We start from the raw sequence: 17,069 nt of genomic DNA, 5'->3' as shown, positions 1-17,069 counted from the left end.
GTGGTGATATAATTTAAGACTGAGCAAAATACAACCTAAAATGACATGATTTAAATACAGAGTAGACAGTAGTAAATAGAGTAGTATTAAATAAATAAAGTAGTAGTAAATAAAGTAGTAGAAAATAAATAAAATACAGGTAGTAGTAAATAAAGCAGTAGGAAATACAGTAAAAGAGAATGATGATGATAAAGGATATAAACTTTAACATCACAGTTAATTCAGTTCAGTCTAAGTTAAATTTTTTTATGCATATCCCAAATTATTTATTAAATCCATTCTATACTGTATTGATCATCTGAACACTTAGTCAGTTAGATATAGAAAATAAATCTCTTAGATCATGAAACTATCAATAATGTTCAAATTATATGTTAAATTCTTTTTTTTTTAAACCAGGTTTATTCACAAAAAAGAAAATTGCAAAATAAACACATTCACGTGAAATTCACATTCAAAAACAATCAATAGTAGGAAAATAATAAACTAAACAAAATGTAATTATAATCATACAATGCGGTCTGTTTACTTTTGCTTTTGTGAAGTATGACTCAATCGAAAACTGGTTTGTTGAATGCTCTGATTAAAAAAAATGACATTTTGAACAAAACAAAAAAAGAACTGTCACAAAAGTACTTGAAGATTAATACATGCAGTGTCTCAGTCAGGATCCTCAGACTGATTATTCCCTTTGGATTAGTTAGAATGCATCTTTTAAATAAAAGATGTTTTACCGAACCAACTAACCAATGACTGAACACAAGTTTCGCACTCAACACGGAACATAAGACATCCTTGACACACCACAAGTTCTTCAAGGTATCTAAATAATTTAGACCTCTGAAATAGTTCAAATCGATTCTGATCCTTGTTTGACATATTCTTCTTGAAAAGGCATCTGCGTAGCAGTCTGGTGAACCTTCTGCTCAAAGAAATCGCCATCTTTGCTTGACGTTTAAGGAAGTTTAAAGTCTGCCGCTCCTTTTTTTGATTCTTCCTTTGTTTAAAACCAATGATGTATACTTGTTTGTCAAATATAGTACCAAATGAGAGAAAGATTCTCTCTAAAAACAGGTACAGATTTTTGAGTCTCTGACAGTGTAGGGAGCAGTGAAAAACAGCTTCTCTGCGAGAACAGAATGGACAGTTTTCCGACATGTTTGGATTTAAAATCGAAATGTAACTGCTGACGACCACAACACCATGTAAACTCCTCAATTTGATTAAAATATTAAAAAGCTAACACGTCCAGCCTTAATGATATCAAAACCTCAGAAGTAGTTACAGAAAGACTACATGTTCAGTAATTACGACTGAAATGCTTATTGACTTTGCAAACAGTCACTGAAACAACTAAGCTGACGAGGAAGAACCGCTTTTGTTCCTCCATCCATATAAGCTTCATCTCCACTTGACCATCTGGGTCCTTGTAATGGATCAGGAAATGGTCCCCACTACAGTCGAAGGATACAGACGTATCCTCTGCTGTCACTGAAACAGGGGAGCTAACACACCAGAAAGGTGTCTTGAATTCGTCCAGTAGTGTCAGATTCATAATGCAGCAGTTCTAGGACAAAATAAACACAAATCAACACCTGTGGTCTGTGGCGAAGAAGAAATTATTCTGAAATTAAGGTTTTAATAGATCCGTAATCATTGTAATAGGAAAGTCACTTTTGAACCCTTGTTAGCAAAATACTTCACATGCTTTGAGCATGCATGCTTTTTCCCTAACAGTGTTGTACCTGCACTGCACCCTGCAGGACCTCACTACTCCAAGGCAGGGTGATGATGCCTGATAGCGGAATGTGCTGAGACAGGTCTTTTGTCCTGATGGCAGTTAGCTGAATGAGGCCGTCACAGATATGGACTGTTCAAAGACAACGACACACGAGTTCAAGCTAAAAGCATCACTGGAAGAGTTTCAGCTTTTTAGTAAAGTCATTGAACAAACATATCAATCTGTAGGTTGTTGAAAAACAGACGAGACGATCACCTATCATAGATTTTATTTGTACACACTCATGTGATGTCATAACAGGGCAGAGCCTTGTAAAGACTCTTCTATAAAAGGTTCACTGAATAATATTAGAAATGAAGAAAAATAAGAACTAGGAATAGGAATATAAAATAATAATTTTAATGTAAAACAACAGAATAAGAAAAAATGTGGCATAATTATAATACCTAGACTCCATACCATCACTATGTTTAAGGGGACTGAGCAATTTCAAAATGATTTCACAGAAAACTATATGCTGAGCTAAGGAGACAGATGTCAGAGTTCACCTTCCCTGGAAGGAAGAAAAAGATTTTTGGAGCTGATCTGAGTTTTACTTTTGGAAATAGAGGCACGACAAATACAAAGATCCATTATAAGATCAAAACAAGCCACAACTAATCAAGCCAATTCTCACTATCTGACATAAACCTGGCTCTGTTTTCCTCTGAGTTAATGCACATCATTACACCTCTTAATGAGATAAAAGTCAGCTATAAATTAATTACCTCTTTTGCAGTGGAGCTGAGAGAAGCTCCCAGACACAATCTCGCGTACAGTGTCATGGAGGAGAAGCTGTAGTTGGTAGCCATGGAGACCATATTCAGGGTCTACATCATCAATAGGGGGTCTGACGGTTGGATCCACCTCACTGCTGGAGGACGAAAAAAAGTGACTGACAGTAGAATTTTAATGACATTATGACATGAGGTAAAAAGTTTTCCATTGAGAGTTTCAGAGCTTCTTTCCTTCAGCAAACTGTAATCATAATGTGTTAAAACACTGCAATCTCACAAGAAACCAGTAGAGGGGACTATAAGCACACTACACCGAAGTTTAAAAGTCAAACCTTCATTTTCAAGCAACCCCAATACTAAATATTACTGCTTATTATATAATAGATTTTCAAAATGGGAACACTACATGCTTTGATGCAGTGGATCCAAAGCTTTTTACCCCTTGATTTAATTATTTTTCACTCTTCCTCAGAGGTTAGTGCAGATAAAGGTTTACAAAGGTTGACTAAAAAGTGATTCTTATCTTTTTAGCTTGTAATTAATTATCAACCTGATAACAGGGACTTTATGTATTAGCCTATTATCAACTGAAATTATATTGTTGATCTGTGTTTTTGGCAAAAGTCATCCCCTTTTCTTTTTCCTGAGTTCTTCCAGGGTTCAGACCCCTTGGTTGGAACCAAATTAAACAGAACAGAAGCCAATTTTTCAAATTAATCTGATGTTTCATGGTTATCAATAAGTTCAAGTCTACTTCTGAAATTAATTTCTTGGAAAAGAGACCAGCAATGACTTGAGTTTGATGTGTCTGTTGTTACACATGACAAGAAAATTTTCCAACATGGTGGTGAAATACAGGCGTTAGTGATGTGGACACTTCAAATTCCTCCCTGCTGTGCATCACAGATGGATCACATCATGCGCACGAATTGAATCCTGTATTCATTCAAGCCCTAACTCGTCGATGGTGATACTTTGCACAGAGTGTAAGCATGTGCATAAAACGGTACCTGTTCAAGAGCAGCCTACAAGGGTATCCCTGGGTGCATTTTTCCACCAGCTTGTGGAAGTGGAGTGTCAACATCAAAAAAGCAATGGAGCCCTGATCCTACAAAAAGAGAGACAGATTAGTCATTACACTTTCACTGCAACAGACAAACAGATATTAACAAAAGCCACATCTGCTTGTGTATTTGCATGTATTTGCCTTCCAGATGCCGAGGACAATGCCAGGTTTCAGGAGCCACAGTTCAACCAGTCTGTCCTGGCCGATGACCCGCATGCTTTGACTGAAAGTCTGCACGTCTATCTCTGCCATGAGGGACCTCAAACCAGGTCTGCCAGGGAAAGAAGAGAAAACAAAAATTTTCACTGAGTGAAACAGGGAAGCACAGACTTAGAAAGAGGGACTGTCTAGAGATAGACGCAAGGCTGTCTTACTTATATGGGCCTGTGCAATTGAGGGCTATCTTCCTGACAGCGTGGAGTTGAAGGGTGGAAATGTGCTGGTAGCTGGGCAAACAGTCTCCTCTGCTCCAGCACAGAGTCACAGAAGTCTCCGAGAACAGGGCCTGGCTCAACTCATGTGTGCCCTTATGCCCTGACTTATCAGAGACGGTCAGCTCCCATGTGATGTGCAAACCTCTGTAAAAACATAATGCAATGCAGGAATATCATTGTAATTATTGCAATAAAGAGTGAGATGTGGTTTAAGATAAGATAAGATAAGATAAGATAAGATAAGATAAGATAAGATAAGATAAGATAAGATAAGATAAGATAAGATAAGATAAGATAAACCTTCAATACTCCCACAGTGGGGAAATTTGCATGACTGCAGCAGTGGGGGTGGTGTCATAAATACAAACATAAACAAAAGCAGAAGGACAGCTGAAATTAATAGTTTGATATTATTATAAAGTGAGAATTAACTCACTTAAAATTCTTTAATAGCCACATGTTTCAACATTTGAATTAAATTCACATGGTTGGGTGAAGGAGACTGTTTATATTGGGTGAACAATGAAATTAATGACCATTCTGCAGTTAAGCTGTTCTAGTAAATAAAATGATATGCAACAAATGAAATCAAAGTGCAGCTGCTGTGATAAATCTCTCGATCCAATTCTGTCTAAATTGTGATTCAGGGCTGCCCCTGCTGTGATGCAGCTGATGTCTCGTTGAGGCGCCATCCGATATCAATTAAGCGGAGGAACAACGCTAAAAACTGGAGCAGCCCGGGAGGCCTCAGATGACCCAAGGGATTTCACTCTGCATTGTCTGTATGTGTGATGTCTTGTGAAATGATTATTACCAAGGTAAATCGCATGCTCCTCAGTGTCTCTAACAGACAACCCCCCATGGGGAACTGTCTGGGAAGAGGAGGGGAGAGGAAGGTGTGTGTGTGTTTGTGTGTGTGTGTGTGTCTGTAGGCGTCTTTGCTTGTTTTGGCCGTGATTTGCTTGGTAATTTATTTCAACAATTCAGACAGCTTCTGGAAGGAACACAATTATTTGTACTTCCCCTCTGCACCACAGCGACTGCCACAGAACTCAAAATTGAGTGCTGCACAGCCTCTAATCAGAGGTTATAAAAACACAGAAACCGCAGCAGAGGTGGCAAGGGAGCTTTCCTCAGTGCTGGTTTACCCCTGAGCAGACATCGCGTTTAGACTGAGACCTCCTTTCTCACCTTTAATAAGAAAGTGTCTTTAAGTATGATATGAAAAACAAACTTTGTTTTCGATTGCCGGCAGCTTGAACTGTCCTCTAGTTTCTCTATCCTTGAACTTTCTTGACAGCAAGGGTGGATTTCCAAAAGCTTTACAGTTTGCTGACCGCAAATAGTACATATGCTCCCATGATACCTCACAGAGCTCCTTCCTATAGCTAATGACATCATACAGATGACAAACAGTAGATAACAGCATGGTTAAGTATTATCAAAGCACTTTTGCTCATCTGATATGAGGAAAAACAGCACATTATAAAATATACAACTTTTTAACATAAGAATTCCTAGAGAAAAAATGAGTCCTTTTTTTCAACCTTAATAGCTGAGGAGTTCAAATAAAAGCAATGCTAATATAAATGCAAAGGCCTCAACTAGCTCAACTAACAAGCAACACTTGTCAGATGTCAAGTTCTTGGCGAGTGAAATGAAGAGGCTCATCCTTTTGACGAATCATACACCTCAAACGTCTACATGGTTTTCAAGAGACACTTTTTTTTAACCTCACTCTTACCTGAGGATCTTCTCTGTTTGGCTGGGCAGCCCAGTGTACAGGTTTATGTGTTGAAGTTGTCTTTTCCACTTGTTCATGTCATATGCAGCCACAGTTCTGAAGTACAACCACTTCCAATAGCCCAGGGCCTGATCATTCTCCTCCACTGTGGCCATCTTCAGCAGCTTGTCTATGCATTTAGGTTTTATTTTCTTACAGTTTTCAAACTCTGCCGTGTATATCCCTTTCCAGAGAACGCTGTATTGACAGTTTAAATGACAGAGATTATTGTGTGTGAACTTGAGAATTAACAAAACTGATTAAAATGTGTCTTTTGTTACAGCTCTGCTATTCTAAAACACCAGAAAAATATCCTGCCTTGCTCTTGCAGTGTAAATTACTTTTTCTTCATTTAAAGACAAGTGAGAAAGAATAAGTGTCATTTCCTGTCTATATGCCACCTAAAAACCAAACTTCTGACACAATTTATACTTCAGGCTTCATGCAATTTACATAAGATCTCACAAGGGAGGTGGTTCTCTGGCAGGTGATGTGAGTCTGGTTGGTTTTAGTTTGCATTACACCAATTTTGCATAATAAGATTTAGGGGGGAAAACTAAATAAGTAGGTTGAGGGCCACTCAACTGTGAAAATAAATGTTTGAAGATAACTGGTTCCAGTTTCTAAAATGTGAATATTTTCAGTTTTAGTAGGTTATGGGATCGGCTTTGGGAAACTGATGAACTTGTTTCACTTTTGTCTAAAATAGGATGGATCAATTTCTTACAAAAGTAAAATTCTTACTAATTGGTACTTTGTATTTCTCACACATAGTTGTATAAATGCATTGTTTTTGTTACATGAACATCCCCTTACTGATACTTACTTATCATTGACAATCCGATGTAGGTACTTATTGACATTGCCAAGGTTGAACAGAGCAGATACATCCAGGTACAACAAGATCTTTGTCAGAATCTCAGACGGCATTCTAGAGAAAGGATAATTAAATATCACTACAACAAAGTGACACCAGCATTTTCATTCCAACTGTTGTTGAGCAAGCAGTTCTTCAGAAGCACTTGAGAGAAATGAGTTCTCGACAGACTTCTTTGTAATGTCATCATACACTCTTAGAAGCAAAATTAAATATCCTGTTTAGATGCTCTTGTTTAACATACCTGGTGTACCTAACAGAATGATGAAATTCAGTACTCAGTGAAACTCTGCAGATTTTCAGTTGATTTATTTCAGCTGTTTGAAATAAATCAGCTCAATATTCATCCATCCATTTTCTTGCAGATGACACGAATGCAATTGTCTCATCTATAGCCTCTTATCTGCCTCATCACTGCCAGGGAGAACATACAAACGGCACAGAAAGGAATTGAACCTGGTACCGTCAGCACTACGTACTGCATCACCATCCCACCAAATATGTCAATATAAAATAAAATGGTGTCAAAAAAGGCCTTTTGTCACGGAAGTGATGAATTAAGGTGTGAGATCCAAGATGTGAACAAGCAAGCAAAGGAAGAAGCACCCAAATCTCAAGTAACTCAGATGATATACTGTAATGTCTCTGAGGAAATATGAACATGTTGGGACATCAAAAATAAAACAAGAAAACTGTCATTATTGCACTGCGTTGTTGCATTCACGAAAGCACTAATAGCACATTCATTTTTGTCATTATAAGAAAATTTGTTATTCAAATACTGATCAGGTGTGTCTGATTGCACATAATCTGATGGAAAGGCACAGTATCCATGAACATACAGGAGCAGAAGACCAGAGGCATCATTAACAAACTTTCATTAGCTTTTAGCTGTAATTTCACAGATCCTGAAGGAACTGCATGGAGCTTCTGCAGCTATGTGTGACTTCCCCACTGACTAAGTGACAAACAAACTTGCACTGACACGTGTTTATAAAAGCAGCTGTAAATGCAGATTGTTTTTAATGCAGAGATGTGCCAAAAAACATCCTAATAGAGATGAGAGGATTTGCAGCTACCCAACTGGGGAGATGCTGATGACAGCAGAATCACTCCAGGGGCATGTGAGAAAAAAAAGAATTTTAATTAAATAGGTCTGGTCACACACTGCTGAGATGTTATAACAGGGCTAATGATAGCCACATAGGCTCATTTGTTTAGCATGTTTGTCATGGCATAATACTGGAAAACCTCATCATAGTTTTGACATTAAGTTTAACCATTTATATTATATTTATGTGTGTAAAAATCAAGAAAATGACTTATGTCGTAAACTTATAAGACATAAACCTATAAGGCCAGAGAGTGAAGTATTTTCACTCATTTTCCTCTATTAAAACCAAGAAAAAAGAGGACAGTCGTTTGTTGGGTTCTTGAGAAGAAATTGCGGGTTGAAAAAAGTACCAACTAAAAAAAGGTGAAGAATGTGAAAATGTGCGTCCTGACCATTTACCTTTCAATGAAGCTCTTGGAGGAAGCTGCAGATGCTTTGCTTCTTTTTGATGTTATTGTTGTCCGTACTTGTGGATTTATTGCTTTGGTTGCCTCCATTTTCCCCACCAGTCGTGAAACCTTTGAGACAGACGTTAACCTCTACCTGGTAATGACGTTAAAAATAAAAAAAGGAACCATGTTTACTGGATAACTTTTTTTCTTTTTCATTTGCTGCGATGATAAACTGCAGATTATAAACACACACACACACACACACACGCACACACACACACACACACGCTGGCGACACAAATGACGTTCCTTCTACTTCTTCGTATTCTTCTTAACTGTGCGTCTAGTCGTCATGGTTGCACTCGGTCAAGTTTTCTCCTTGCACGTGACAATCTTTTCCGGTAGTGCGTTACTTTCAAAATAAGAGCATTAAAGGAAGCGCCATGTATTGTTTTGAAATTTTTCGGGTTGGTTCATGAACGCTCCACGGACTGTGACCTAGTAGAGCCACGGACAGTGTTGAGCTGGGTGGGAAGCTTAATATCAACATAATATATTACATATACATATTCTTTCATTTGCAACTTGAATGTCAGCGAGAACCGTATTTATAAAGTGGCAATTTTTTATTGTAACCCACACAGAAAAGACAACACACAAGTAAACAGATAAAATTAACTACAGTACATTCTAAGATACTTGAAGGTATTGCAACGCATGGAGACAACTAGGAATTTATTCTACTTCTGTAGGATTTGACACTATCCTACAGTCTTAATACTTTTATTTGCATATAAACTAGGTCAGCAATTTCTGGGTGAACGTTTAGGTCTTCTTTTCCTTTCGGCTTTTCCCTTCAGGGGTCGCCACAACAAATCAGTTGCCTCCATCTAACCTTGTCTTCTGCATCCTCCTCTCTCACACCAACTACCTTCATGTCCTCTTTCACTACATCCATAAACCTCCTCTTTGGTCTTCCCCTAGGCCTCCTCCCTCGCAGTTTAAAAAACTCTGTCCCTCCTCTGGACATGTCCAAACCATCTCAGTCTGGCCTCTCTGACTTTATCTCCAAAACCTCTAACATGTGCTGTCCCTCTGATGTACTCATTCCTGATCCTATCCTTCCTGGTCACTCCCAAAGAGAACCTCAGCATCTTCATCTCTGCTACCTCCAGCTCTGTCTCCTGTCTTTTCCTCAGTGACACTGTCTCTAGACCAAACAACATCGCTGGTCTCACCACAGTTTTGTACACCTTTCCTTTCATTTTAGCTGAAACTCTTCTATCACACATCACACCTGACACTTTCCTCCACCCGTTCCATCCTGCCTGTACATACTTCTTCACCCTTCTAACATACTTCTCTGCCACTCCAGACTTCCTCATACAATACAAAAGTTCCTCTCTGGGCACTCTGTCATAAGCTTGGGTGAACATTTAGGTAATCATTATTTTTGACGTGCTATGATGACACTAGGTTTATGGGAAAGGAGAGGCATTTCAGTTATGTTTTAGGAAAAGATAAGTCTTAAACTACAGATTGGCATGAATGTTCTCTCTCTCTCACACACACACACACACACGCATGCACACACACACACACACACACACACACACACACACGCACACACGCACACACACACACACATGCAGAGTCATACTACTACTTCTGCTAGATGATATTTTGTCGCAGAGAAATATTGTGACACATTTAATTATTGTCATTTGAAAATATTATATGCACTGATAATGATAACAACAATAGTATAACACTAATAGCAAAAATAATGAAAACACTGCAAAAGAGCAAGGAACTTTAAGAAGTTTTCAGGAACACTAAGGATGAAACCACTGACTTTGAGAAGGAGGATCAGGTATCATTTGTCAACTGATATTATATTTCTTGAGCTTTTCAGGCTAAGTAGGATTGCTATTTTAATACCTGTCAGGTGTGCATCAGGTAAGCAAAGCCTTTTTGACCCAAGCCTTGTTAAAAACCACCCGAGAACAAAAAATGGGAGACGCATCTGGTGGACGTAGAGCATTTGATAGGAAAAGCCATTGACTATGAATTGATCTTTTGGGAGGAGGAATGATATTTTAATATAATTTATCTTTTTTGAAAACAAATATTCAAAGGTGAGATAAGTGCCAGCGTTTCTGTTCTAAACCGTTCTTTTGTACTGTAACAATTTAAGTTATCCGTTTTAACCTTTTAAAGCCAAGTGCATCATATTTGATACACTCGGTTTTTCAAGACTTTAGGACTTTTACATCATAAGTTTAATAAGTCCTTTCATATTTAGAGTAGTAATGGCATTTAATGACCTCAACTGGTGATTATAGATCAAAATATAACAAATAACGACTTATGAACAATACAACTAATGAACAGCCTCTCAGAACCAATTGTGTTTGATGCTTGAGGACTACCTGTATACTTAATTATGAGTGTCTGTCCTTGAAGCTATGCAGCAAATAGTTAACAACAACTAAAATGTATAAAAATCTTACTGAATAAATAATTCACATGGATATTAGATGTATTAAATGTAGCCTCTGCATTACAAAAAAAACAACCTAGATCCACCCCTGTCTGGATTACCGGTTGTTAGCTCAGCAGGGGAGAAACAGGCATGATTTTTGTTATTTACTTCTTCACAGGCAGTGTAATGCATATATACACAGGTAAAAATGAGCCACTAATATTTGGGGCATGAATAAAGAGAAAACCTTCTCCAGGCCCCATAACACCTCTGCTTCTCAAGAGATTGTGTCATGTCTGATGTAAAACAAGACAGACATAACAAAATCCAACTCCCTCCCACTCTAAGGTTCTCAAATTAACTTGTTTTGAGTCTGACCTAATTTCAGATATGAATATAAAGAGTCATTTATAGCTGTGAACAGACAGACTGGCAGACAGATGGACAAATATCTATTTTAAAGTGGTGTGTGTTAGACCTTGTGAAACATATGGTGACATCAGCACAGACTTTATGCATTTTATTTGTAAGTGATAGGACAATTATAGAGAGACCTTCAAGAAAATTACTAATAAATGTCTGTTGCATGGGCCAATATTGAAATTCACACCACGGTGATAGTTGTGCTAATATTAATATTTTCATTTGAGAAAAACACAAAACTAACAAAACTTGTGCTAAGTCCTCTTTTTTTGCAAAAGCAGATGGCCCACATTATGACGCATAACATAATCGACCTCCCCATTCCTGGAAGCCAGTAGGCCCTGCGAGCTGTCGGGGAAAATAACCATAACTCTGTTGTGTTTCGCCAATCAGCTAGCCTGATGGAAGTCAAGTCCCTTTTTAGGGCAATGGCAGCCTCTGGTATGGTAATGCCATGTGGGCCACATGCCTTCTCTTTGCATGCTTCCGCGTACTTGACATTTGATGTTTTCTGCAGCTATGTGTCCTTCTGCAGGCCTGGGGTCAGTTGTGACTCTAGTATACCTGATGTCACTCTTCTGCATGGCTTGTCAGTCAGCTCTGACTGTGCAGTGTTTGCAAATGGAGTGGGAAATGGGGAGGATCAGCTAAAATAATTTCTTCTATATGTTAAGGATCATTATACAAGGATGTTGCATTTAGAAGTAGCTAATGGACACAATCTGTTTCTCATTTTAATGCTTTTAATGATTTTTTTGTGACAAGAAACCTTATGTAAAGGATTCTTGTAAGGTCCCTTTAATAATTGGCTTATGTGCATTCAAATTATAAATAACATATCTGACGAAGGGTTGACAGAAATGCTATCTTTCCCTCCTACTATTTTACTCAGCTGACAAAGCAAAATACATGTCCATGCAGTACCTTTCTCAGTTCATGCCAGGGTTGTCCATAATGCAGCCAGAGGCTTACAGCATCTTTATGTAAGAGAATGACAGCTCATAAAAAGTCTAATGTGAAGGTTCACCTCTTGTGAAACCCTCTTTAAGACTCTCCAGAGATGCGAAACACTGACGAAGACCATCTACACAGCTCTTCAGAGAACATGACAGGAATGAAAAGGAAATGTTACAAGGGTTGTGGAGAGAGCTGCGGGTCAGTTTCTGTGAAGTTGGCAATTCCTGTCACCTAATTTCTAAACGCCTTTTATTTGGAAGGTTCATGCGTGTGTTAAATAATTTGGTGATATGAGAATACAAACCAGACACCAGACAATCTAAGAGTGTTTTTTTTTTTACTGTTTGTATTTTCCACACTGCAACTGATGGAGGACCTTCTGCAGAAATAAAATCGACCGCAGGATGGCGCGCAAGTATCTTTATTTGACTTTTTAAACGCTCGCTTAACTCTCAAATTAGCGACATGTAGGCTACTGTACATGCGTGTTGAATATGACGTGCGGCAGCAAGGTTATTCGTTGCATTTACTTTCATTCTGCATTAATCACAGCGCATAAATGACAGACTTTGATAGCAAGTCATCTCTACTGTCCCGAGGGACCCATGAACTGACAACATTCACGTGATTAATATGTAAACAAAGCTATTATTTCATGTGTGTGATCCTGATTGTGGCATACTTCTGATGAGTTTTGTTGCAGTGGCTACACACAAAGAATGGGCGTGAGTTATCCCTGGAAAGGGAGCCCAGAGACTCTTGTTTTTTTTAGCGCCAGCAATCTGAGCGCTCAGTTCAGTCTGCCAGAGACAGAGTGAACACAAGCGAGAGCAAGAGCGCAGGTAAGTCTTGAATCACATTTCCTTTACCAGAAATGCCTATAAAGTGCTTCTATCGTCAGAGTTAGTAAATAGAAGTAGGATGAAATACAGCAGTAACGCATTTTCCATTGACATTATAATTTGTTAAAAAGTATGGTGACACGAAAAATGACAATACAATTACTTTCTTTGCATCGTATGAAAGGAAACAGTGAAATGTAAAATGTGTGTTGATATCGAGACGATTTGTAGAATATTTTAGATCAACCGACACTGTTAATCATTTTACGCATGAGATTTTACGCACAGAAAATATACTTAGAATGAAGTGGCTAAACAAGGTAAGATACAAATTTCTACTGCTTTCCTACACAAGAATTCTCTTTTTCTCTCAAACCATCAGGATTTCCAACAACAGTTGTCTGAATGCCCTCCCAAAATCAACTAAGACGCACAGGCGGGAATGGAGTCACAGCCGGAGAGAGTCTAAGTGCGTCTGTGTGTCAGTGGGTGTTTGAGAGAGCGAGTCATTATCACAGATAGAGGGAGGGAGAGAGAGAGAGAGAGAGACAGAAGGGAGTAAGTCTGGACTAGGTGATCTAGTACTAATAAACCTCCAAGGGGCTGCCGGCTTGTATCAGTGTGCACGGGATCAGCGCTCCAACCATGGTGCCTGCGCGCTGTCCGGGACCCTGTGCCTTGCTGGCACTGACCCTCTTCTTGGGATGCGGTGTGGTTTTCTGCTTCGGCCAAAACGATACGGAGCCTATCGTTCTCGAGGGGAAGTGTCTAGTGGTGTGCGACTCGAACCCCTCTTCGGATGGAGGGGTCACCTCCTCACTTGGCATATCAGTCCGCTCCGCTGGGGCAAAAGTGGCTTTCTCCGCCGTGCGAGGAACCAACCACGAGCCGTCCGAGATGAGCAACACGTCTATGACCATCTATTTTGACCAGGTCAGATGTACACTGAATTTTTCACTTGCACAGTAAAAAAATATTTATAGATGGGCCACTATCTTAGCTCGTCACTATTTCCTCTTCAAGTCTCATTTGCCGTGGGTGAGCAGAACTTATTTTAGCTCACGTTCCACTGATTTGCCATCACTCTTAACCATGTATACGATCGGAAGCATCCCTCATATTAGGAATACAATGTTGTTTTCTTTTGGGAATGACTCGCTTAATGCTGTGCGTAATTGACGAGATGAGCTGCCAAAATGAATGATCACCATCACAGGATTATCAATCACATATACAATTTAGGCCTCGGTCAAAAGAAAAATCTGTGAATTATGTCGCTTTGTGTCTTTTTTTTTGTGCCTGAGGTCTTTGGAAAGCGGCCTATTGTAAGCACCAAATTAGGGGAACAATCCAAATCTGTGACTGAATGAAATTCAGCCAAAACATTTGGTATACATGATTGACTGACTAACTGCGCTGACATAAAATACGTCTATATAAAAACAGTGTTAGAAAGTATTATAAAAAGACTCATCCTGAATCCTTCTTGATCACAGGTATTAGTGAACATCGGCAACCATTTTGATCTCAAGGCAAGTGTGTTCCAGGCTCCAAGGAGGGGGATATATAGCTTCAGCTTTCACGTGGTGAAGGTCTACAACAGACAAACCATACAGGTGAGCAGACATCAAGTAATGCGCCCGCAATCAGCAACAGATGACATATCAGAACATGAGACTGAACTCCAAGCTTGTGTCCCTCCTCTCCTGCAGGTGAACCTGATGCAGAATGATTATCCGGTTATATCAGCATTCGCCGGTGACCAGGACGTTACGAGAGAGGCTGCCAGTAACGGAGTACTGCTGATGGTTGAGCGGGATGATCGCGTCTACCTGAAGCTGGAACGGGGCACCTTAATGGGCGGATGGAAATACTCCACCTTCTCAGGCTTTCTAGTCTTTCCTCTATAATCTAATCTGCGGTGATCTACATCGCACGGAACTCTACCTATGTCGAGGAGCAAGAAAAAAACAACAACATGCCATTTATTTTTGACTTAAATAACTGTCAGCCAAGGAAGCCGACGAATATCTATATTCCGACACTCGTCCATTATCTAGTCAAATATGAACGTTTCCTTGGAGTTTAATATATACAAATCCATCAGTCAACTTTATCGCATTCTGGATGATTTAAGGTATTGATCGGCCAGTGAAGTGGGCTTATCGGGTATGAGGATTTTTTTTTTTTTTTTTTTTTTTCCTGCTTGGGAAACCAACTTTGCCAAGAGACTAACAGGTGTATCTGGAGAAAACGGTACACATGAGAAGACGATGAGCGCAAGAACTTATGTCCTGGACAGGCCGAGTGTGTTATGATCTATTTTATGTTTTGTATAGCCTTAAAGAATATATGGTTTCCGTCCAAGTGAGGTAGGCTACATGGAATTATGGACTACCACAGGAGAGGTGCTTTCACGTCCAAGGCATTTTTTGCACGAGTGGAAGTTTTTACTTTATGTTCTGTGCTGTCAATGGTGTTGCGTTTGGATGCTCAACATACTGAAAACAAGCCAAACTTCGGCCGCCGACGAGCTTATCAAAAGATTAAAAAAAAAAAAAAAAAAAAAAAAAAAAAAGGCGACGTATTTCAGCCACCGGAGACGACTTTAAGCCCTTTTATTCAAATCTAATTATATAATTAATTTAGTAAATATTAACATTATTGTGTGTTCTACGTTTCGGAATCTGCGTAGCTTTGACTGATTTAATGTTCAGTGACGTTGCTCACCAAATGTACATTGTGGAAATAATACAAGAATCCCTATATGTCCCGCTTAATAAAAATATATTGTATTGTACTATAGGCTAAGCGCATTTATCAGTTATTATTTTCACAAGTTTGCACTTGAAAGGTAAAAAAGAAAAAGAAAAACAACCCTGATAAGTTGGAACAAGGGGTTTTAAGTTTGTCCAGACCAAAGGCCGCATGAGCACACAGCCCGCTTTAGTCTCTGTCCAAGGTGGTGAAATTCACAGTGAAGTCCGGTAGCAGCACTCATACAGAATATGTATATTACGTTTCTTTAACTATTTCGGCATGTCTGTGACTGCTGATGCTAAATAATTTAAAATGACGTTGTGCTCGTCGGGGATTTGTGATATTAATGCTGAAACTTAACATCAACTTCCTGCAATACACGCACGACGGCGAGAGGAAAAGAGTTGAACTGGAACCCCGAATTAAATAAATACATTTAATGGACAATCCGCTTTGAACTGATGTAAAAAAAAGAATTATTTGTTTTTTGTTTTTTTTGTCACAATTGCTATCTTGTTTGAAAATCCACGTTTTGTATCTTTCAACTCGCACCCACGTCCGCACGCACACCCGCACAGACTTTACAGAGCACAACCAACGAAATACATGCTGACTTGTTCAAAATTATACATTCAACTGCTGATTTAAAAAAAAAAAATCGTTTAACATAGACTTTGTTGTGGGATACGTATATCCAGTGCAGAAACCCTAAGGGTCACAGTGATGAAAGGATTTTGTCCCTGATTGCTCTCCTTTGTAAATCAGTGCTTGTCTAGCAGCAGTTTGGAGTCATTCAGATATGGACAGATATGCAAAAGCAAAGGGTGCAGCCTGGAGTCCAAATGGTGTCTTTCCTGTTTTAAACACTTACAGAAGTTGCAGCTAAGTTGATTTTAATTTTTAGGTCAGTGTGTCATAATTGACCTCTGTGATGTCATGAATGGGTCCACAGGGTAGACTCTGTTTACTTCTGCAGTAGGTTTGGTGTGGAGCAGTCTATATTTATGGACATTGTCAGTGCTGTTGGTTTGAGCATTGGTGTATTTTAAGAGCAGCAACGCTAACTCCAGGGGAGAACACAACACCAATCCACACCTTTTTTGAAGCCGAGCTTTGGCGTACATGCATGTGTACGTAATGGAACAGGTACATCTGTAGGAGGAGTTCTGGGAACAGTCACTGCTGGGTACAAAGCCTAGTGTCTTAATGGCTTCTGTGATGTGACGAGAGAATACACTGCAAGAAATCAACTATAAAACATTAAGCTGTAAATCTTAAAATAAACTTTCAATCTCTTTTAAAAGTATTTGAATGACGATTAAAAAAACTCTGATTAGCTGGGATCACAAAATCCATACAGAAAGACAGTTTTCCAGAGAAATGTCCATTTAAAACAAAGCCAGTGTGACATGAGCAGGA

General features: G+C 39.0%; 2 protein-coding genes across 2 annotated transcripts; one reads left to right on the top strand and one right to left on the bottom strand.

Moving 5' to 3' along the window:
* Positions 1–480: 480 nt before the first annotated feature.
* fbxo15 (F-box protein 15) lies at positions 481–8,525 on the bottom strand. The gene is made up of 9 exons (XM_068304327.1): positions 8,191–8,525; positions 6,627–6,731; positions 5,762–5,998; positions 3,958–4,161; positions 3,725–3,854; positions 3,528–3,625; positions 2,509–2,654; positions 1,746–1,870; positions 481–1,567 (listed from the first exon to the last, which is right to left on the bottom strand). Exons 1-9 carry the CDS (start codon positions 8,286–8,288, stop codon positions 1,301–1,303), a joined length of 1,410 nt encoding a protein of 469 aa, XP_068160428.1. The 5' UTR covers positions 8,289–8,525; the 3' UTR covers positions 481–1,300.
* A 4,293-nt stretch (positions 8,526–12,818) lies between these two features.
* On the top strand, positions 12,819–15,660 carry cbln2b (cerebellin 2b precursor). The gene is made up of 4 exons (XM_068304249.1): positions 12,819–12,890; positions 13,273–13,823; positions 14,387–14,506; positions 14,603–15,660. The coding sequence occupies exons 2-4, from the start codon at positions 13,536–13,538 to the stop codon at positions 14,798–14,800; spliced, it is 606 nt and encodes a 201-aa protein (XP_068160350.1). The 5' UTR covers positions 12,819–12,890; positions 13,273–13,535; the 3' UTR covers positions 14,801–15,660.
* The last annotated feature ends 1,409 nt before the right edge of the window (positions 15,661–17,069 follow it).

The sequence above is a fragment of the Antennarius striatus genome, chromosome 20 (genome assembly GCF_040054535.1).
Source record: "Antennarius striatus isolate MH-2024 chromosome 20, ASM4005453v1, whole genome shotgun sequence".
Taxonomy (NCBI): Eukaryota; Metazoa; Chordata; class Actinopteri; order Lophiiformes; family Antennariidae; genus Antennarius; species Antennarius striatus.
This window is presented reverse-complemented; position numbering and strand designations above follow the sequence as displayed.

Bases quoted from the DNA above. Each gene is read 5' to 3' on its own strand.
- fbxo15 (XM_068304327.1), bottom strand. From the start codon at position 8,288: ATGGAGGCAACCAAAGCAATAAATCCACAAGTACGGACAACAATAACA. The intron at 6,732-8,190 runs GTAAATGGTCAG...TCCTTTCTCTAG, and splicing joins TCCAAGAGCTTCATTGAAAG to AATGCCGTCTGAGATTCTGA. The intron at 3,626-3,724 runs GCAAATACATGC...CTCTTTTTGTAG, and splicing joins TTGTCCTCGGCATCTGGAAG to GATCAGGGCTCCATTGCTTT.
- cbln2b (XM_068304249.1), top strand. From the start codon at position 13,536: ATGGTGCCTGCGCGCTGTCCGGGACCCTGTGCCTTGCTGGCACTGACC. The intron at 13,824-14,386 runs GTCAGATGTACA...TCTTGATCACAG, and splicing joins TGACCATCTATTTTGACCAG to GTATTAGTGAACATCGGCAA. The intron at 14,507-14,602 runs GTGAGCAGACAT...CCTCTCCTGCAG, and splicing joins ACAACAGACAAACCATACAG to GTGAACCTGATGCAGAATGA.